The sequence below is a fragment of the Dipteris shenzhenensis genome, chromosome 26 (assembly GCF_047967505.1).
Source record: "Dipteris shenzhenensis isolate YYH24624 ecotype China chromosome 26, Dip_SZ_1.0, whole genome shotgun sequence".
Classification (NCBI taxonomy): domain Eukaryota; kingdom Viridiplantae; phylum Streptophyta; class Polypodiopsida; order Gleicheniales; family Dipteridaceae; genus Dipteris; species Dipteris shenzhenensis.
In genome coordinates, this window is record NC_141621.1 from 17,530,929 (window position 1) to 17,552,574 (window position 21,646).

Consider the following 21,646-nt stretch of genomic DNA (forward strand, 5'->3'; position numbering starts at 1 on the left):
AGACAAGTGTTGTAAACAGGATGGAACTTGCAACGAGAATCCAACACACTTGCAAGGATGAGACAAGTGTTGTAAACAGGATGGAACTTGCAATGAGAATCCAACACACTTGTGAGATCAATAGAATGCAGTCATAATACAAACAGTCATAGCTGCTGACTCAAAACATAGGTTTCTCTCTAACTTGCTTTGGCTCAAGGCACCACATTCACTGAGAGATAGCAAGACTCAACTCCTAGCCTAGATTGATCATAATAAGACAAAACTAGGGTGCTCGGATAGGCCTGAGGCACGTTCACAAGATCAAGCCTAGAACGAGAATATAGCATTGATGTTCCAATTGTAATCTACACCTAAATACCTATTCCTCAACTCAAACTCAAGTGGTTGAGTTGCACTGTCTTCCTAAACCAAACTTGGGGATCCGATGAACCATTGCCTTTGACTAGTTCCGCAATGTCATTTGACTTAGCCTTTCTTAGTATCTCGATGTTGCGTCACTTGACTATTATTGGTTGAGTTCCATGATTGCTTGCATGAATGGTCTCGATCTAGCGAGCTAGCCCTGGCTATCTTGCATGAATGGTCCTGACCCATGGTGGTTGAGATAACTCAAGGTCAACATTTTGCCTCAATTACACAACTTTTTATCCTCATAGTTGTCGTGGCTCATGGATGAGCCGCTACTCAAAAGTTGGAGGCCTACTGCTAAACTTCCGCCTTGGTGAGTCTCAAAGTTGGTTATCCTTTGCTTGAGGACCGGGCTCTATCTTATGCACAAGGACAATGGGGGTCTCTTGATGAGGGTTGGAGTAGTAGAGGAGCAAAGAGCTTCTAAAATTCTAATGAACACCGCTTGATCCTTAGACATAGGTTGCTTGGTGGTGACGGAGATTGGATTGGGGTACCATCCATTTCTCTATAGAAGATCTATACCCATCAAAGCATGATTGTATATGGTAGGAGCCTTACTAACGGTAGAGCTGAGTAGCTACTCTAGAAGCCCCAGAACTTGTGTATAATAAGCGGGGAGGTGATCATTGTTGGTGGTCGAGGTGACCTCATGAGGTGATCCATTATGGTCCTATGCTCAGCCACAAAATTATCTCTTTGTTTGGTGGCCCTCTCCCTAATTGCCAGATCAAATGCATTAGTATTCCACTTGTATTCAAGCACTTGGGCTATGGGATAACCGTACTTATCAAAAAATGATGCCTTAAACCAAGTGGTTCTTGCTGGTGCTACAAACCAAGTAGTCCCAAATATAGAGGTTTAGAGGAAAAGGAAAAATTAACTTGGCTAAGAGCAACTGTCAAAGTGCCACCTAGGCTACCAAGAGAGGTGATTTTGACAAGTCCTCCTAATCTTCAGGCAAAGGCATGGCTGAAAAGGAATGCTCCAAGGATGTTTATATTGCAATCTCAAAAAAGACACAGAGGTGAAGCATGTGTATCACGATCCATCTAGCATGCTTGGGAAAAAAGAGTAAAACCCATGCGGGGCCATGACTCGAGGTTGAGAAGTAGAAGTGCTTGTGCTGTTGTGCATTCCTCCAAGTCCACTCCTAGTTTCTTTGTGGTAGTTTGGGCTTGTCCCTCAATGGACATATCTGAACCAATTGTTTGCATGGTGGTGGTTGTTGTCTCTGTTTTACCCAAGTGCAAGTTCCGAGAGTGTTGGTCACCTACAGTCGTGTTGTTTCTCATTGTAGCATAGGTGTTCACAAGTGTAGCATAGGTCCTCGGGTCATGTTCTGGTGAGAGGTGTAGGCTAAAGCATGGAAATCAGATCTCATGCACGCATGAATGAGAAAGAGGGATTGACTATAACGATTGATGGAGGCTTTTGCCTCCATGGGAGTTCAAGGGTTTAGAAGTGGATTTCAGGGTTTGAAAAGGGGGACAGGGTTGAGAGAACTAACTAGGAGTTCTAGGGTTCAGAGGGGGTTGTAGGGTTTAGGAGGAGTCCAAGGTTGAGGAGTGGAGAGCTAGTCTCCTTCGTGGATTCAAGGGGTAAGGGTTGAGGAGGTGGGACAAGGAAGGAGGAGGAGGGAGGGGAAGGGAGGAGGAGAAGGAGGAGGGAGGAGGAGAGAGGAGGAGGAGGAGGAGGAGGGAGGAAGGAGGAGGAAGGAGGAGGAGATGGGAGGAGGAGGAGGGAGGAGGAGGAGGAGGGAAGGAGGAGGAAGGAGGAGGAGATAGGAGGAGGATGAGGGAGGAGGAGGAGGAGGAGGGAGGAAGGAGGAGGAAGGAGGAGGAGGAGGAGGGAGTACAAGGATAGAGAGTGCAAGGGTAAGGGCATGCTAGAACACGATAGTGTAAGAGAGCATGGACACAATGGAGATCAATCACATGAACACAATAGTGAGCTTGAACACTGAACCCCAAAGAGTCGGAGCTTCATTCCATTGAGAGATATTTATACATGTTGGTCTCTACACAATTTGTAGGTACCTCTATGGTGGGAACTCTTTTGTAGGAGACCTTTTGGACAGGAGTCCCTCCACTTTTGGGGGGGACCTTCTGGGTCTCTACACAAAGTGGGGGGACTTTTTGGGTCTCTACACAAAGTGGGGGGACCTTTTGGGTCTCTAGACAAAGTGGAGGAACCTCCGAAAGTGTAGGCTTTTAGTATTTCTCTCTCTAGATGTTGATTTTGCAAGTATGATTAGATCTTTTCTAGAGAGGATTTTAGCTATCCTCATCCTTTAAGATTTATCATACTATCTTTCAGGCTCAAGATATTACAAGCGGAGCTTTGCCACTACTCTACACACACAATGCTCTCATAGTTGTTGTCCTAGACTGCACTTCTAGCCCTTGTTGCCACAGGGTTAACAATGGCCATGCCCGTTTGCTTTGGAGGCTCTATTGTGAGAGCTTGGCCACCTAGCCTAGATGCACCTTCGTCATCATTGGGATCTCGACACTTAGTGCCACTAGGGCTTATCTAACTATTGCAAGCAAGGTTTGATTTGTTCAAGCATGGCCACTTTATTGCATAGGGTGGAATTTTCTTCACGAACTTGTCAAAGCTTAGCAATAGTAGAGTCAGTGAGTGAATTCATCATCACCTCATGCTTTGAATCCACAGTGAATTGAGAGGTTCTAAGCATTCCCATGGCCTCTTAGTATTGGTGTGCCAATGCCTTGTGCTCGGTCTATAATTTTGAGAGGTTCTAAGCATTTCCATGGCCTCTTGGTATTGGAGTGCCAATGCCTTGTGCTCATCTACAATTTAGCATGTTAAACCCTTAGATTTTCCAACTCAACCTTCATCTACTACTGTCATTCATCCAAGAGTTTGATAAGCTCATGATAAAAGTCATGGGTGCCCCTGACATCTTTGTTGTGCTCACATCCTTCGTGCAATAGTTATTGGGGTGGAACTCAATGTGTTATAGTATGTTGCTTGGTTTGAGTAGCTTCCAAGCCTATCTTTCAAAGCTAATATCAATGTGTAGAAATAACATCTAAAGACACTATATCTTCAAAATAAAACAAGGGGTCTATCCCCTCACATGATATTACATGCCTAGGATGTGGAAGTGAAGGCATGGTGTTTACACTCCTTAGGTTACTTCTCACCCTATGCTAAAGCGTTCTTGACACCTATTGAGATCACTTGAATGGCCATTTATGTGCTTGAGTCCTAAAGTTGTATACCTTGTGGAACAACTACTATTTGGATGAGAACTAATGTTGCTTCACCCCTTCACATTTTGATGGAATACTCAGGCTGGGCTACAATGGCTTTACCTCTTCTTTTTTGGGGCAAAAAAAAGTGGATATATTAAACTTGAAAAACTTTGTACCTCATCTAGGTTTATCCATGGAAGTTCAACTAGTCAAGTAAGGACTAATAGCACCAAAACCTTACAAAAAGCTAATAGCAATAGGCAGATATTAGCTTCACTTGCTCCTATAAACACAAGAGGGGACATGAAAAAAACCTGAGCAACAAGCTTCCTATACTCAAAAATTCTTTTCAACATAAAATGATAGTTTTCTGTCTCAGCTTTGGTTCGAAATAAGGGCACATGCTTTATGGTTTATGATCTCTAGAAATAATTTTTAGTTTAATGATGCATAAATGTGTACTGATGCCGTGTTTGCTACATGGTGGGACAGGAAAAAAGAAGACTTGAATTTCATATAGAAGCTTACAATCTTTCACACACAAGGCTAAGTGCAGATCTAACATAGCACAAGAGCAAGTGTATTATTTCAAATGAACATGACAAGCTGCCCCATTATGTTTGATGATAGTTTGTAGAGTGTTTTGTGCTAATTGTAAAGGTATCTATGAATGAGTTGCAATGTTTCCTCAGAACCTACCCATCCAACCCAATCAGTCCCTTTAAACTTCTTGATATATATCAGCCCCTTCATAGATTGAAGGGATCTTCTTTCAACAACGTATCGCTCTTCTCTTTGGCACAGACCGGCTTGCTGAGATTATGGCCTTCGCTGATCCTTTTCTTCTCCCTATGCTTAAGTACATCACTTGGGATGTTACCATCTTCATTCTCATCTAAGGGAGGAAATTATGGGTCACAAATGTTTTAGAACATGCGTGATTAAGAGTAAACATAATTTCTGTAAACATGTGTGGTATCAAGCACATTAACTTCCATACTCTTCTAGCATGAGGACAAGCAACAAAAAAGTGGGAAATATCCTCAAAAGTACCAAGGCATCTTTTACATTTCCCATCTCCCTTTCCTATTCTAACTCCTCTAACATTAGTTCACAATGCTTTGTGGAGAATGACCTAAGAAAGGCAGGACATCTTCTCAGGGACTTGCTTAACCTTATCCCTGGTGTCTTGTAAATCCCATCTAGTATTAAGACTTCTAAACAGATCATCCATATCAGCAGTTGGAGTGGGAATAGGAAGGATTGTAGAGCTTCCTAACCAGCTGAAGTCTTTGTGAAAAATTAATACCGAGCCCCCCTTCCATATGACATCTCCCTACCATAGTTCCAACCTACTTAAAATAAAACCTTGGCTTTGGCTAGATAAAGCAAATTATCTCCTAATCTCCTGCCATGTCTTCCATCTATATACATATATCTATGTTCCAAAGTTGGCACCAGGTTTGCAGATCTTTCTTAAATAGGGTATTTGCCATAACAAACTGCTCATCAGTGAGTGAGAGTTCCTAAAGATTGCTAAGACCCAAATGGAATCATTAGCCATAAAAGCTCCTTCGCCAATGAAATGTAAGAACATTTTTACCTCCTCAAAAGCTCTCCAAATAGATTGCATAGAGAGCTATCTTTAGCCTTACACGGTTGAGGATTACAAACGGCAGACACTAAGGGATAGTTCTTCCATTTGGGGGCCCTAACCGGCCTAATCTGTTGCATATTCCTCAACAAAATTATGATAGCTTTAATGACCCAAGTAGAAATATATATGACCCCAAGCCCTCCTTCTTTTCTAGGCTTAGTATAGTATGACCATCTTACCTCAGAGACTTTGGTTCTACCTCCCCACAAAAAAGATATGCAAATTCTTATAAACCTCTCTAGCCCACGAGCCTTTGATGAGGCCCAACAAGAGAGGTAGAAAATAGAGATGGGATAAATGCAATGGTGAAGAACTAATCTTGTCCCTTCCAAATTGGCATGAAACCCCCTCCACTTGTCAATTCTTTCTGAAATCTGTCCATAAACCAATCCCACCTTTGCTTCATGGGGTTATTTCAAAACCCATTGGAATCCCCAAGAGTATAAAAGCGGTGCCCTTTTTAATTATGTGGCATCCCAAATTTTGCATAAGCTGCTCCTTGCCACTAAGAGTGTCATACCTTGTTTTTTAATGATTAATTCTAGAGCCTGATGCTTTACAAAAATTTCAAGGTAGTTCATTATACATCTAACATCTTGATCATTATTCTTGGGGGCAAGGGTAGTGTCATTAGCAAATTATTAGCACACTAATTGTTAACATAAGAGACAAAAGAAAGGCCAAGGCCCATGTCTTGCAAAGATTGTAGGAGAAAATCCCATTCCAGCCTATCATAGGCTTTGTTAAAGTCTATCTTAAGGAAGCATATATATTGCTTGGTCTCCTTGGCATATTCACATCCTTCCCAAATTTTTATAATTGCCTCAAGCAAGTGGCATCCCTTTATGAAACCCTTCTATTCAAGAAGTATCCAATCCTTCATCTTTCTTTCAATTTTGAGGGCTAACGTTTTAGTAAATATCTTATAGTTGCAGTTGAGCATTGTTAGAGGCCTCCAGTTCCTAAGCTCCCTTTTGGGGCCTTCTTTGGGGATGAATTTGATTATTCCACCATTAACATGAGGGGGGAGAGCACCATTCATAGTGCTCTCTTGCCAAAGCATCAGCAAGTGAGGTCCTACCAGGTCCCAGAATACCTTATAAAATTCAATGGGAAGACCATCCTCTCCTGGTGTTTTGTCATTTGCCATCACTGTGACTGCCTCCTTCAGCTCTTCAATCGAAAAGGGCTTCTCTAAGTAGGCCATATCATATTTTTCTATTGCTTTATCTCTTACAATTTGACATAGCTCTTTGGTTCTCTGTGTCTCTTCATATGGGATGAGTGAAGAAGATAGGAGTGTCTGGAAGTGCCTTTGTATCAGTTGGATGTTCTCCTCTATGGTTGAAACACAAGTGCCATCAGCCTTTTTTAAAAGAGGGATGTCCTCATTTACTCTTTTTCCTCTTATCAGTTTAAAGGTCTCTTTAGTAGGTTTGTCTATTTTTCCTACCCACCAATCTTTGAAGTAAACCTTAAAGTCATTCAATCTTATCTGTTCTTGTTTTTTGAGCTCTTTTTTTGCAATAAGTAGCTCCCTTTGTGATACGAGTCCCCAAACCTCAAGGGCTTCTCTCTGTTAGTCCACCCAGCCATGCCCATGTTGAACTCTCTTCAAATCTATCTTTCCACTTAACCAGACATTCTTTCCATATAGTATGTCGCGTTCTTTTTTCTTGTGTATTTAAAATTCTTTCTGGTTCATGTGGTAAAGATGCGGGTTTAATGAGTTCAACTAGGAGTTCATTTCCAATGAGATTATCATCATCTCCTAATTTTCTTTTTAGCCTACTAACATGAAAAACTGGATGTACTCTACATCCCTCGGGTAAGGCTATTTTGTAAGCAAGTTCTCCAATCCTCTTAAGTATTGTGAATGGTCCACAATACCAAGGAGACAACTTCGGACATTTACCTGTCTTTAGAGATTCTGAAGATTCAGGTACCTTAAGGTAGACTTTTTCATTTACTTCAAACTCCAACTTTCTACGGTGGGGGTTTACATAACTTCGTGCCCTATCTTGAGCACTTCTTATACTATCTTTAGCTAACTTAAGCATTTGATTCATATCCTCAAGAAAGTCTTTGGCCACTTGAACCTTCTCTTTTTCGAGTCCTACTGTCATTGGAGCTCTTAGTTGAAATCCATACATCATCATGAATGGACTAAAACCTGTAGCTGAATGTTTGGCACTGTTATATGCAAATTCTAATATGGGCAAATACTATTCCCAATTAGTTTGTTGTTTACTTACATATGCTCGAAGCATATCCTCAATGATCTGATTGACCCTTTCGGTTTGACCATCACTCTGTGGATGATCCACGGTGCTCATATTCAATGAAGTTTCCAACCTCTTAAACATAGCTCTCCAAAAATGGCTGTTAAATTTGCTATCCTGATCACTAACAATACCGGCTAGTAGCCCATACAGTCTATAGATATGCTCCACAAATAGCCTAGCTAATTCTGGAGTTTTAACATCTTCACTGACAGGAATAAAATGAGCCATCTTGGTCAACCGATCCACAATTACCCACACAGAGTTGTGCCCCCTCTGTGTCCTAGGGAGTCCCACAATGAAATCCATGGAGATGCTTTCCCATTTGCCAGATGGAATCTCCAATGGGTGTAGGAGACCTCGTACCTTAAGACGTTCAGCCTTGTTGACTTGGCATTTTTGGCACTTCAATACATAATCTTGGACGTCCTTACCTATTCCAGGCCAAAAGAATTCCTTTTCTTGAGTAACCAAGGCCGTCTGCTACGATGGTTGGCCTTCCTCATCCCTTTGTGCCTCCGCAATAGTCTGGTTGGTGTCCTTTAGAAGGTTCTCTCTCTCTCTCTCTCTCTCTATCTTACACACACACACACACACACACACGTATGCACACACATAGAGTTTGCACATCGCTTTGCATTTGAGAAGTGGTCGCATTATAGCACTCAAACTTTCCAATGGTTCTACACACGGGCTGTGCTGCAAAGTAAATCCATTCATCTTCATGATCATTTGTGTTTAGCAGAACCTAAGGCAGTGCTCATTAGTACTTGTACTCACTTGTTTTCAAAATGGGAAAACACACCCACCCACCTGTGGTCCTATCTAGGGGCACCCACCCCTGGACCAGTGGCCACAGGGTCCACAACCGTGGTTATCTCACGCGCACGCACACACATACACACACACACCCACACACCCCCATCCACGAGCTAGGACACCAAAGTAATCATCCATTCATCTTCACGATCATTTGCGTTTAGGAGAATCTAGTGCTCATGAGTACTTGTACTCGCTTGTTGGACTGCCTTGGATAGGTAAGCTACAGTAATGACTCATTGCTTTAGTGAAAGAGAAAATTCCATTTTCATGAATCATTATGCATATTTTTATGATTGGGCTAAGTTGCATTTGCTATTTGTATCCTCATCTTTTTCTCCCCTCTTTCTCTCTCTTCTTTTTCTTCTTCTCTCTCTCATGGCAAGCTATATGAATGAAATTCATCTTGTTTTAAAGGGGAAGACACACCCACCCATGAGTGGTCCTATCGACGGGTAGGCCAATGGGCACAGCGTCCACAACCGTGGTTAACTCACGCACACCACACACCCCGCCCCCCCGTCCCTAAGGGAATCCTTTGAGTTGAGGAGTGGAAGCCCAATGCTCAAAACACTAAGCCAAGGCATATTTAAGGAGTTAAGCATACACATACAAGTTTTAGCTTAGCACGGCGAATTCCCATGGGCAAATCTTCGAAAGATAAGCGTGTAAGTACCTCTTCTCAAGCTTGACGCCAACGGTACGCCTCTTCAATCCATTCACTAAGTATTCTCGTCTGATTTTGGAACAGGACATCTACTATCGCAAGGCCAAGGAGGAAGGCTGGAGAGCGCGGAGTGCCTTCAAACTTCTGCAGATAGACGAGGAATTTAATATATTTGAAGGTTAACGAGCCATTTTATCATCTGAACTTCCTTTCCGTTTATTCAAACGCAAAAGTAGCCTGACTTGTTCATTACGCAGGTGTTAAACGCGTTGTGGACCTCTGTGCTGCTCCTGGCAGCTGGAGCCAGGTATTGATATGGATAAGTGGCATCTTTCCTTCACATCATCGGGCTAAATTTTTCCTCAACCCTCTGTATGGGCTATATCAGAGCTGAGGATAATAGTAGAGAGCTATTGCATCTGATTTTTCCGGATTGTGCTTTTAAGGTCTTAAGTAGGAAGCTATATCTTCCGGCAAAAGCAGGACAAAATTCAGAGTAAGCATTCATTTAATCTAACTCTTTGCTTTATGTACCTCTGAGAGGGCACTTGGTCTCTTATCTGTGTGTGCTGAACTGCAGGGAAGATCTTCCACTTATTGTCGCTATTGATCTCCAACCTATGACTCCAATTGAAGGAGTAATGCAGGTCCAAGGTGACATAACGAGTGCTCGCACCGCTGAAGTGGTGAGCCATAAGTAGAAATTCGATGATTGCAGATTGTTGGCTTCGACATCTTTCTGGGCATGTAAACTAAAAGGGGTTTTACAATGGAAACGATGTTACAATGGAAACGATGTGAACGTATTTTACTTGTCTGTTTGCTTATTAAGATTGCTGAACACTCGAGCCACTTCAATGGAGCAGTGAAGTAACACCACTCTGAAAACTTTTTCAAGGTTTTAACTGACTTTGTTTCTGGTCAAATGGTTGCTTCTGCAGGTAATTAGACATTTTGATGGATGCAAAGCAGACTTAGTTGTTTGTGACGGAGCTCCTGATGGTGAGCAATATTCAAATTTCATATTGAAAGTTCATCTATAGATTTTATCCATTGTTGATGAGTTGAAATTTAAAGAGCCCTTGTACAGTTTCACATAATTCATACGGACAGCTGTCCTGTACTGGAGCTCTGATATGACAATTTGTTTTGAACAAATATATTGAACTTGGCAGCACCTATCAATACATGGATTAGAAAAGTGATTCTTTATATTCTTGGTTCTTGTCTTTGTAGGCTCGGGATTTCCTCAATCAGTCACTAGACTACATGCTTGTGATGTATTTTTTGGTTGTTTTCGCAGTCACTGGCCTGCACGACATGGATGAATTTGTACAGTCACAGCTCATTTTAGCTGTAAGGGTTCCCATCAGAAGTCTTGATTTTGCCACTTTAGATGGTAGTAGTGTAAAACATTGTAATCTTGCTTGGTGAGTTGTTTAAACTGGCATAGAAATCTTTGATGTGCTTTTTACACTTTTCTGCTACTTGTGAGTGATGTAGGCATTGACTATTGTAACACATGTGCTGAAGTCGGGGGGTAACTTCATTGCCAAGATATTTCGAGGAAAGGATACAAGCCTTCTCTATTGTCAGGTATTTACATGGTATTCCAATCCAACAGGATCGTTATTTCACTAACTGTTTTTTACGGCCACTGTTATGAAGTATACTGTGTGAAAGTGTTATTTATTAATGCACTGTTAGAATGTTTATGTTTGCGAAGGGCTTCATTTTGGTAGCCAGAACATGCTATTACGTCGAACAGGAATTTCGGTTTGTTGTGTTGGAATAGAAAGGGTCAATGCCCCACCTTGAAGCTCTTATATGAGAAGGACCCAGGGGCTTGACACTTGTGATAGGTATGGGTGTGAAGGGACTGCCATGTGGCAATGTTGGATAGATACCACATGGGCAGATCTAGGAGCCCACGGCTGGGAGGGAGAGCCCAACAAAGGGGATGATGGCAGAGGCGGCATGTACAACGGAGGGTCTGCCAGTCTGGCTGCCCTGGTTGGCTGTTTGGTTGGTCCAAATGGAGGGTCTGGTCGGCCATTTAGAGGGGTAGCAAGCTCTCACCTATAAAAGTGGTCCTCACCCTTTGTCTCAAGTATGAACTTGGCCTGAATCAAGGCTTGCACTTGTGAAGTATTTTGTTAAACCTCTGAAGCCACTGAAGCTCATCAAGGAGCAATGCAGGAGATAGGGGGGGGGATTTTGGAGCAAGTAGGTGTTCACCACAGTAGCAAAAGAGTGCAGCACATTGCTGCAGGTGTATGCTCACATGAGGGTGATCCTTTTGTACAAGTTTGACCTACTTTTGGTGCAATATATGCTTAGTTATTTGACTGTTTCATTATGCAGCTCATATCCTGTGAGATATGAGAGCTTGTTTGAGTTGTCCTTGTTGCACACGTCTTCAAGAGTGAATGCTAAGATTGTAGATTTAGTCTGGCAAGTCTTCTGCTTCTCAGAGACTATATCCTGGATTTATCATACTAAAGGAGCCACATCCCGTATATGCTTAGTTTCTCCAACGTGAAACCTTGGTTAACCAGCCCAGATAAAGTCTGCATCTGATTCAGGCAGAGGTCAGTCTGTTGAGACTCAGAAATTCTCTTTGAGAGTATCTCTCATAGTGCAAAATGGGATCTCACATACTGGTCCCGAACTTCCATGAGGTGAGAATATTGAATTGGACCAACTATCCGATGTTGAATTGGACAATTATTTGATCTGGAAGATAAAGATTTGGAGTCACATGGGTGCATGTGCTATATGGGAGATTACTGAAAGAGTGGAGACCAAGTCCCAGGATCAGGTGGATGTCACGGGCAAGGTTGCAGATCAAAAGGATGTGAAAGATTGGGTGCTCCGGGATGCTGAGGCACACTCTCTTATCATGATTGCAAATTCAGTGCTTCCTTACATTCAATTCGCTGTGACAGCATCAGAGGCCCAGAGATCTTGGTGATTTGTTCAAGACCACAATATGGCACGAATTGTTACTCTTTAGAATTAGTTGTTTGTGTTCACTATGGAAGATGGAGATCCTGTCAATGATAACTTGGTAGCTGCCAAGGAGGTACAACAGGTTGGTGACCTCGTCACCTTCCAATTAAGACAGGGCTCCAAAGCCATCACAAACTCACTCGTCTTGATGTGCTCCACCCCGGAATGTCATTTCTTGGATGTTGCATTTTCCATTTTTGTTCCTTCTTTTCTGGAAGTGTTCTATTTCCATTCCGTGTATCTTTAACAATATTAGACAATGTTACATGGATATGTCAGCGATTACTTTGATAGCTGCCAGGGAGCTACAACACGTTGGTGAGCTCATCACCTTTGAGTGAAGACAGGGCTTCAAAAGCCATCACAAACTTACTCCTCTTGATGTGCTCCACACCCTTGTCATGTGCACGGATTAGTATCTGACGTGTACTGGGGTACACAAGACTAGCTCAGGTAGCTTAGGGAGGCTTAGGGCTAGGCAGGCTTGATTCTCGGGTTGAGTGGCAAGGGTACGAACTAGGTTCGGGTCTTCGCTATTTTTGGCGCATTGGGGCCAAGCCTATAAAGGGGGCCCAGAGGTTTAGTCTTCAGAGAGCCAATGAGAGTAAGTCTCGTTCCCTGGTGCTAGGTTTGATCTTGGATTGAGTTGCGGACGCGCGCTTGCATCTTAGCGTAGTCCAAGGCCTATAGGCGCCACCTGGTGGTATGGGACATGAGGTTGGTCAGGATTTGGTTGGGAGTTCGTGCCAATAGCTCAGCTTGTGGCTCGGAGGGGACATCTCTTGATTCGGGATCATATGTGTCATGGTTGGGTGGTGAGCAGCATGCTCAGATTCCTCACATTTGGTGTGTTCTTGTGTTTGCTTGCAGGTCTGAGGTTTCAGGAGTGCTGGGGTCGTGTTAGTTGGTATTAGAGCCAACTCTTGAGGTATGAATCTCTGTTATGAGAGAGATCGGACATGATTTCCTCCAGGTATTATTCAAATTCGAAATTGCTGGTGATACCCTGCAAGAGCTTGTTGATTCGTCAGTTAGGGTTGTTGGTTGGCTGGATTGGGATAGAAGCGAGGCGAGAGAGAGCCTTGGTGAATTCGATGTGAAGCAGGGTAGATTGGAAGGGTTGCTGAAAGTTCAGGGAGAGAAAGATCTTTTGGTAGGAAATTGGATTGGAGGGGATCACAGGATGAGAGGATGGCGAGATAATTGGAGTAGGAAAGGGCTGATAGAGGGAAGCGATAGGCTATGGCGGGATTCGGAAGGCAACATGCATCCTCTAGATGAGTGTAGTGGAGTTAGCGTTGAGGAAAGAGGGCAGGAAGGTGTGCGCAATAGGCGCTAGCGTGGTCGGGACTGGGCTGTGCAGTATTCGGAATAGCTAGGACCATCGTGGGGGGCAAGGACGGACACCTTACCCTCCGCCCCCTTTCGGAGGAAGAAGATGCTGATGTCTAGGCATGCAGGGAAGGAGCCAATACCCGCTGCATCCAAATAATCCCAAGGTCCTGCTCGGTAAAACTCCAAAGGTAGAGCTCTAGGAGCTGCCCTTGGGTGTGGGGACGAGGATGAGGAGTCTGAACCAGAGAGAGGGGTGCTGGCTGTCGAACAAGCTGGAGTGGTGCTGGCCATCTGCAGGGAAGGGCCTCTCCCCTCCGTCGGGCCAGGAGGGATAGGCACGGGGGAGGTCTGTGCTGGCTTCGGGGCCGCAGGCGGCGCAGGCGGAGGGGGGGGTTTCCCTCGGGATCATGCTTGAGGGAGAGAGGGGGGCTGAAACCAAAGGTGCTGGGGGGGATCCTGGAGGGGGGGGAGGTAGGGGGACCGAGGAGGAGGGGGGAGGGAAAGGGGGGCGGGGGGGTGAAGGATGAGGGGGAGGCTGGCTGATCTTCTCCTTCCCTTTTGCCTTCCCCTTACCGGGCTGCTGCTGATTGGTGACCACAGGGGGCTCTTGCTGTAGATGGGAAGGCTTTTTTGGTCCTGTTTTGTTTCCTTTCCGTTTTCTTTTGACCTCAGTCCAGCCTTCCCCTTCGGGAGGGGGTGTCGATGCTTGGCGGGGGGGATTTTGAGTTGTCTGGATGGGGGCCTTCTGAGGTGTTGTCCTCGTGAAGCGAGGGCAGGAGCGCGCCTGGTGCCCGAAGCCGTGGCATCTCAGACACTGATATGGACGACCAGTGACCATAATGCACTGCGTCACCACACCTGAGTCCGTCTCAATCTCGAACTCCGAAGGGATACTCTGCGGATCTAGGACTGCCACTTTGACACGTGGCACTGCTTGGGCTGTCGCCGCATCAACGAAGGTGTCCTGCATGAGCCAGCCAAAGTGCGCCCCCAGGTCCTTGATGATCGGGCGAAGCTCGGTTGTGAGGCCTAGGAAAATGAGGGTAACTGGATGGCGAGGAATGCGGAAGCGGGCATCGAAGTCCGCTACACTGAAACCCCTATACCATGGGATCATAAGGATGATCTTCCCACCCACCGAAGTAGGGGACCGTCTGACCATATCGCTCGCAGCCTGTGCTGAGGAGAGCTTGAGCCAGAAGATACCACGTCCCATGAGTGCAACCTCCTCAATGTGGCTGTCCTCAAGGTAGAAGGTGGACTACCAGTCCCTGACGTCTGCTCGTGAAGGGGCGTAGCCAATGACTCTCCCATAAACGGATGTCTGGGAGAAGTCCGTGGCGGCCTGCTTCACCAAGGAGACCTGATGCTCTGTTAGTGTTATGTGGTAGGCTGATGGAGGGGGGGGGTCCGTTTGGGCCACCGGTTCCGGGCTCACAGCCGCCATACCGCACCGACAAACTGCGAACGCTCCAAAAGGCGGGGGAAGGAAAAAGGAAAAGGCAAAAACGAGGGAGGGGGGAGTGGGATGGAGGCGGGGGAGGAAAGAGGGAGGGATGGAGAGGTATGGGGAAGCGGGGGGGGGGGAGAGGTGGTGGAGAGGGAGCGAGTGGCGGAGGGGGAAGGAAGGAGGAGGGAGGGGGGGGGCAGCGCAGCGCAGGGTGGGGAAGAGGAGGAGGGAAAGGGAGGGGGTGTGGCAGCGCAGCGCAAGAGGGGGCGGGGAGGAGAGGCGAGGAAGGAGGGGAAGGGGGGAGGCAGCGTTGCACAGCAGCGGGGAGGGGGAGGAAGGGGCGGGGGAGGGGTGGTAGCGCAACGCGAGGGGGGGGAGGCAGGGAGAGGACGGAGGGGCGGAGAAGGGAGGAGAGGGGGGGGGGATGGCGGGCGGAGAGGGAAGAGAGGGGGACGGAGGGGCGCGGCGGGAGGCGATTGAGAGAGAGGAGGGGGAGGGGAGAGGGGGCCGCGCAGCGCGAGGGAGGGGTAGACGGGAGTGGGGGAGGGGAGGGGGCATTCGCAGGAGCTCCTAACCACGAATTCTAATAGGGTCATGACTCCATTTGGGTCATAGTAGACCATCTGACAAAGATGGCTAGATTCTTATCTACTAGATCGACCATATCAGCTATTCAGTTGGCTCACGAGTTAGTGGACCAATTGTTTAAGCTATATGGTTTACCTTCCGACATAGTTAGTGACAGGGACTCTAAGTTTACAAGTAATTTTTGGACACTTGTTTTTGACAAGTTGGAAACTTCTCTAAGTATGAGTTCCTCAGATCATGCACAATCCCATGGCAGCACAGAGAAGGTTAACCGGATATGCTTTGGGCATATGTTTCTAAGAGACAATCTTCATGGGAAGATTATCTCCCCATGATCGAATTTACTTATAACAGTGCAAAGCATTCAAGTACAAGTTACAGTCCTTTTATGCTTATGTACAGGTTTATTTTACTTTCTCTTTCATTTTCTCTTTTATTTTTTGTGTAGATTTTTGATCTTCAGAACCACAAAAAATCTAAATTTGTATGATTGGACTTATTCTAGGTTGGAACCCGTACATAATATACCTTTGTAACACTAAGTCACTAGTTATGGTTGGGTTCAAGCAGATTAATAATGATGCTGCAAGGACATTCTTGCAAGACATGCAAGAAATGCAAGAAATGTTGTAGTTTGCCAAGGAGTCTGTTAGAAGTGCCCAAGATCGGGATAGATTTTATGCTAATAGACATTGTTCACCCAGAGAGTACTCTGAAGGGACGATGGTATATTTACGTATCCCAAGGAATCCAAGAGTCTAAGTACTGGTCTGGTTCCGAAATTATCCTCCAGATATTGCGGTCTATTCAAGATTATTAAAAGAATTGGACCAGTTACATACATATAAACTAGAATTGCCTCCTGATGTTAAAGTAAATCCAATGTTTTATGTCGGTAGACTGAAAGAGTTACTGAGTGTAGATGATCAACTTGTTTCTCCTCAAGAAATAATAGAAGTTACAGATTTGACTTTTATTCCACACGAACTTGAGAGTATTCTTAAGTTTCGTGAGAGAGATTCAGAATAGAACTATCATGGAATACAAGATCAAGTGGAAGGATCATGTTGAGGAGGATGCAACATGGGAGACATTACTTCACCTCCAGTGGACATTCCCGGGTTTTCTAGCGAGCTCAAGAGTGAGTTCTTAGAGGAGGGGAAGTATGTCATGTGCACGGATTAGTATCTAACGTGTACTGGGGTACACAAGACTAGCTTAGGTAGCTTGGGGAGGCTTAGGGCTAGACAGGCTTGATTCTTGGGTTGAGTGGCAAGGGTACGAACTAGATTCAGGTCTTCGCTATTTTTGGCGCATTGCGGCCAAGCCTATAAAGGGCCCCTAGAGGTTGAGTCTGCAAAGAGCCGATGGGAGAAAGCCTCGTTCACTGGTGCTAGGTTTGATCCTAGATTGAGTTGCGGACGCGCGCTTGCATCTAGCATAGCCCAAGGCGCAGCAGCAGATCCAAGGCCTGTAGGGGTGGTATGGGACACCACGCTGGTCAGGATTTGGTTGGGAGTTCATGCCAATAGCTCAGCTCGTGGCTCGGAGGGGACATCTCTTGATTTGGGATCGCACCCCGTAGGTGTCATGATTGGGTGGTGAGCAGCCTGCTCAGATTCCTCACGTTTGGTGTGTTCTTGTGTTTGCTTGCAGGTTAGAGGTTTCAGGAGTGCTGGGGTCGTGTCAACCCCAGAATGTCATTTGATGACGTTGCATTTGCATTCTTGTTCCTTCTTTTTTGGAAGCATTCTATTCCTATTCCCTCGTATCTTTGCTAATATTAGACAATGTTATATGGATAGTGATACTTCACAAAAGTCTAAAGGCAGAGAAAAGTTCAGAAAGTTCAAGCTTCCAAAACAATTTTAGAAGTAGAAGGGAACATCCCCTATATAGGTTGGATCTATATCTTAATTTTCTTGCTGCAATATAATTTCTGTTGCATAGGTTATACTGCTGAGATGCGTTATAAGCTTATTATTTTCTGTATTGCAGCTGAAGATGTTTTTCCCTACCGTAACATTTGCCAAACCGAAAAGCAGTCGAAATTCCAGTATTGGTAAGTCAACCCTTTCTCTTTGTCGAAATCCCTAGGAGGCTGATTTTGCTTCCCCCCGCGGCAGCCGTACACACACACACACACACACACACACACACACACACAAGCACATATATATCCATCTCTCTCTCTCTCTCTCTCTCTCTCTCTCTCTCTCTCTCTCTATCTATCTATCCACACTTTTTTTTTGGATAAAGAATTTTTGCATTAAGAAGAATGTACATTCATAGCTGTCAAAGAGTGGGACAGCTACTGCCTATCTATCTACACACACACACACACACACACACTTTTTTTTTTTTGGGTAAAATCCAGTGCATTATATTTATATTCTCATAAATTTACAAGATGGGAAGTGTCCAAAATGGAGAGTATCCCAAAGATCAGAAGCATAAAAAGAAAAGCTCTATGCAAGAAGCATGTATATCACCCTCATGGCAGGCATCATATAAGGATTGCTGCAATGAGGCTTTGAAAGATTCATATGACGTGCAAATCTGGCGGCCCAAGTATGCCAAATTATGCTCATTCCAGATTGTCCAAAGAGCCCAATATCTCACCCATGAGAGAAATAGTGAATACTGAGACAAAGACCTCATAAATCTACCGAATAACCAAAAACTCTGAGGGACCCAGGTAAAAGAGAGAGAAACACACAACCACACATGCATGTGTCACCACAATGTAAATATTCTAATTCAAAGTACAGTTGACCATTTATTTGATCATAATTAAAGAGTTTTATATGTGTTGATTATGGTCAAAGAGTTCTTTTAATGGTCAAAGGATTGACTACGGTCAAAGATACTTGACTCTAGTCAAGTAAACCTGACTTCGGTCGGGGAGACTTAGTTTATTACCAAGAGGGTTAACTGCGGTTAACCAAAGAACCACAGAGCTGACTATGGTCAGAGAGTGTTGACTTCGGTCAACAAGACTTGGCATGCGCCAAGAGGGTTAACCCCGGTTAACCAAGATGTGCCAACTTCGGTTGGAGAGTTGTGCCAACTTCGGTTGGAGAGACTTGGCTATAATTAAGGCGCCTCGACCCTTGGTTAAAGCTCCTTAATTATAATCAAGAGTGTTAACTCCGGTCAACCAGAGAATAAATATATATTTTTATATTTGTTTAGGTGTGCACATGTATTCAGTGGGGACGCCCATCGTGACTAGAATTAGTGCACAGTGTGTTATTTGCATGCAAAGCGCTAACAATTAATGGGTGCCATGGTGGTGCGCTTTAATTAATTGTTGCAGGTACTAGGAAGAGTTATTTTTTCCTAAGCGCTACGGGAGCCTAACAAGCATCTAGGAGGCGGTTCGTGTGACCAAGTGCTTTGAAGACTCCAGAATGGCCCTTAGTGGCATGTAATAGGACTTAGTCTAGATGTTAGACAAGTGGCATGTTGCCAATTTGAAATGAGCTTGAAGCTCTTGTAATGAATGATTCATGTTTTGGATTTTGGGATGTATTAGACAGCTCTACGCTGAACTCTTGTAACAGGTTCTCTTCAAGAAATAAAATACCTTCGGGGGGGTCCAGCCCGACATGTTGTCCTAGGCCCTAGTGTCTCTGTTGAGAGAGTGAAGAGAGGGAAAGCAAAAAGGGAAGTGTCTTTGCCGTCTTTAGCGAAGGTGGTTTCGTAGTGAATGAAAGTGTAATTGCTATCTTTCAAAGAGCAAGAGGTATTTCATTGGTATCAGAGCTATAGGCTCACCCTCTTCCTTAAGAAGGTGACGATTCAAGGGAAGAAGTATGTTGGCCGGTGTAGAGCAGTGGGCTTACTTGGCGCTTCGAGTGTTGGCAGCTGTCAGTCATAGCATTTTTAAAGGAGAAGACAGAGGCACCTAGGCAGGTGAGCGATGCTGTGGGCAGCGGAGAGTCCCGACGAGGACTTTGAATGACTGCCGTTCAATTCTGCGTGCGTAGCCTGCGTGGCGTAGCATCAAAGTGTCAAGTGAACACACGCCTTGCGGGACGTGAACGGAGAATACCACTGTGAGAATTGAGGCCGGTGCTAGGGATGACCATCACTGACGAACAGATACCTTCACGGGGATACATGGCGCAGGCCCATGTGTTTTGACAGAGATACAGACGCTGACAGACGAATTGAAGCGCTCAAACGACGAATGCTAATCCGGAAGGCGTGAGTTTCACGTGATCTAGGAAAGGCGATTTTGGAGATTTTCTGACGGAATTTCTAGGTTCCATCGCCGACTCTGAGAGCGGTGCGACGCGCGACGCGCATCAGTCAGCCAAGGTTTGGAACCTTAGGCTGACGTGGTGCAGGAGGACACGTGGCAGATAGGCAGCTGCTGACGTGGCAGCCAACAGGTCGAGACGTGCGACGATGACGTGGTGCTGATGTGGCAGCCAGCAGCTCCACACGTGCGATGATGACATGGCAGCGCATGCAGCTGACATGGCCTTGACACGTGGTAGGTGCTGATGTGGCAGGGCTGACAGGAAGCTGATGTGGCAGACAGCTCAGATGCTGACGTGGTACTGACATGTGGCAGACAAGTGCCTAACCCGTGGTTAGTGAAACCCTGGTTAAGTTTACTACAGCTAGTTAACTCTGGTTAGTTGAACCAGTACCCAGTTAGTTCAACATTGGTCCAGTTAATCTGGCCTAACCAGACCAGTTTGGTTGGTGTAACCAGTCCAGTTAGTCTAGTTGCAGACTAACCAGACCAGAACCAGTCAGTCTGGTTAGAGTGACCAGCCAGTTACTCCATCTGGTTACTGTTAAACCCCCACAAAAAAAGAAAAAAAAAACAGTTGCAGAGACTGTTTCTGCTAGCAGTTTTCACCAACCTGTCAGACTGTTCCTGTCAGAAAAATAGCAGAAAAGCAGAGAAAACAGAGATTTGCAGAAAAAGAGTATGTATGCCTTTGAGCAGTGAAAAGAGGGAAAAACAGATGCTTTTTGAAGTCATTTGCAGTAGCCAGAAAAGGGGCAATATAGTTGTTGATGCTTTGGCAACTGTGTGGGTATATGCCTTGAATTGACAGCCAGTACTGGCATAGATTGTGAATGCAAGACACCTCTTGTTGAGGTAAATTCTCTCTTTGAAAAGCGAAAGCAGCGTGCATCAGTTGCATACACAGTGTGTGTGCGAGAAATTTGCAGATCTCAGACGAGTTGTAAGAAGATGGCTCAATCACCTATCCAGTGGGATTTACAAGATAGGGATGCGCATCCAAATCAAAGAAGTGTGCAACAAACTCAGCAAGAATTTGAGCAGATGGTACGCACTCGTATACAAGAGATGGAAAATCTTAGAAAGGATCCAAGGGCTCAGCATTTGTTTCAAGCAGAAGCTATGCCTAATGCAGTATATGACGTGCCAATGCTAGAGGCACACTCTCGTGTACAGCCAGAGAAAGAGAGATCTCATAGGGGACAGTCTCATAGCAGGAAGAGATCAAGGCATCATCACCGATCTCCTAGTCCATCACCGTCTACCTCGAGTTCGACTTCTGTATCTTCTTCTTCTTTATCAGATAGACCATCCAGGAAAAGAAGGAAACACAAGAAGTCTAGGAAGAGAAAGTCTTCCAGAGAGACCAAGGAATTCAAAGAGGGAGGTAAATCTGTCAAGTTTATGACCTACAATGGACAGTATGGTCATACAGACAAAGCATTGCAGTTCATCAGGCAGTTTGATGCTGCATTCGGTACAGAAAAGTTTTCAGAATCCTCCAAGTTAAGAATGGTTAGTTTGCACTTGTCAGCGACAGCTAGTGCATGGTGGAGTGCACAGACCACAGATGGGTCAGCCCCAAAGAAGTGGAAGGACTTCAAGAAAGCCTTCTACCAGCAGTTTATGCCTAAATAGTTTAGAGACCATGTTCTTCAAGATTGGGACAGTTTGCATATGGATACAGGAGATACAGTGGATGTGTACAACCAAAAGTTTTGGGATGCTTATTTGCAGGTTGCACCTTTCAAAAAGATCTCCAAAGGAACCCAAATGAGAAAGTATAGAGCAGGTCTCACTCCAAGAATCCAGGCAGTAGTGAATGCTTTGGGGGCAAAGAACATTCAAGACCTTATGCATTCAGCTTCAGTAGCTAGTCTTGTGCCGTTACAAGATCCATCCACGGTACTATCCTTGCATGTAGGACGTGC

General features: G+C 44.9%; 1 protein-coding gene across 3 annotated transcripts in view; it reads left to right on the top strand.

The window, feature by feature from the left end:
- Positions 1–8,877: 8,877 nt before the first annotated feature.
- LOC147884754 (S-adenosyl-L-methionine-dependent methyltransferases superfamily protein) overlaps positions 8,878–21,646 on the top strand; it is a 40,271-nt gene continuing 27,502 nt past the window's right edge. For 2 of the 3 annotated variants that reach the window (XM_087397547.1, XM_087397549.1), the window contains exons 1-9: positions 8,878–9,061; positions 9,145–9,238; positions 9,318–9,367; positions 9,507–9,556; positions 9,641–9,746; positions 10,002–10,062; positions 10,364–10,416; positions 10,564–10,656; positions 17,444–17,507. In XM_087397547.1, coding sequence (XP_087253673.1) covers positions 9,035–9,061; positions 9,145–9,238; positions 9,318–9,367; positions 9,507–9,556; positions 9,641–9,746; positions 10,002–10,062; positions 10,364–10,416; positions 10,564–10,656; positions 17,444–17,507 — 598 coding nt within the window. In that variant the 5' untranslated portion in view covers positions 8,878–9,034. The remainder of the gene's footprint in view (positions 9,062–9,144; positions 9,239–9,317; positions 9,368–9,506; positions 9,557–9,640; positions 9,747–10,001; positions 10,063–10,363; positions 10,417–10,563; positions 10,657–17,443; positions 17,508–21,646) is intronic. The other variant, XM_087397548.1, reaches the window with a different exon arrangement.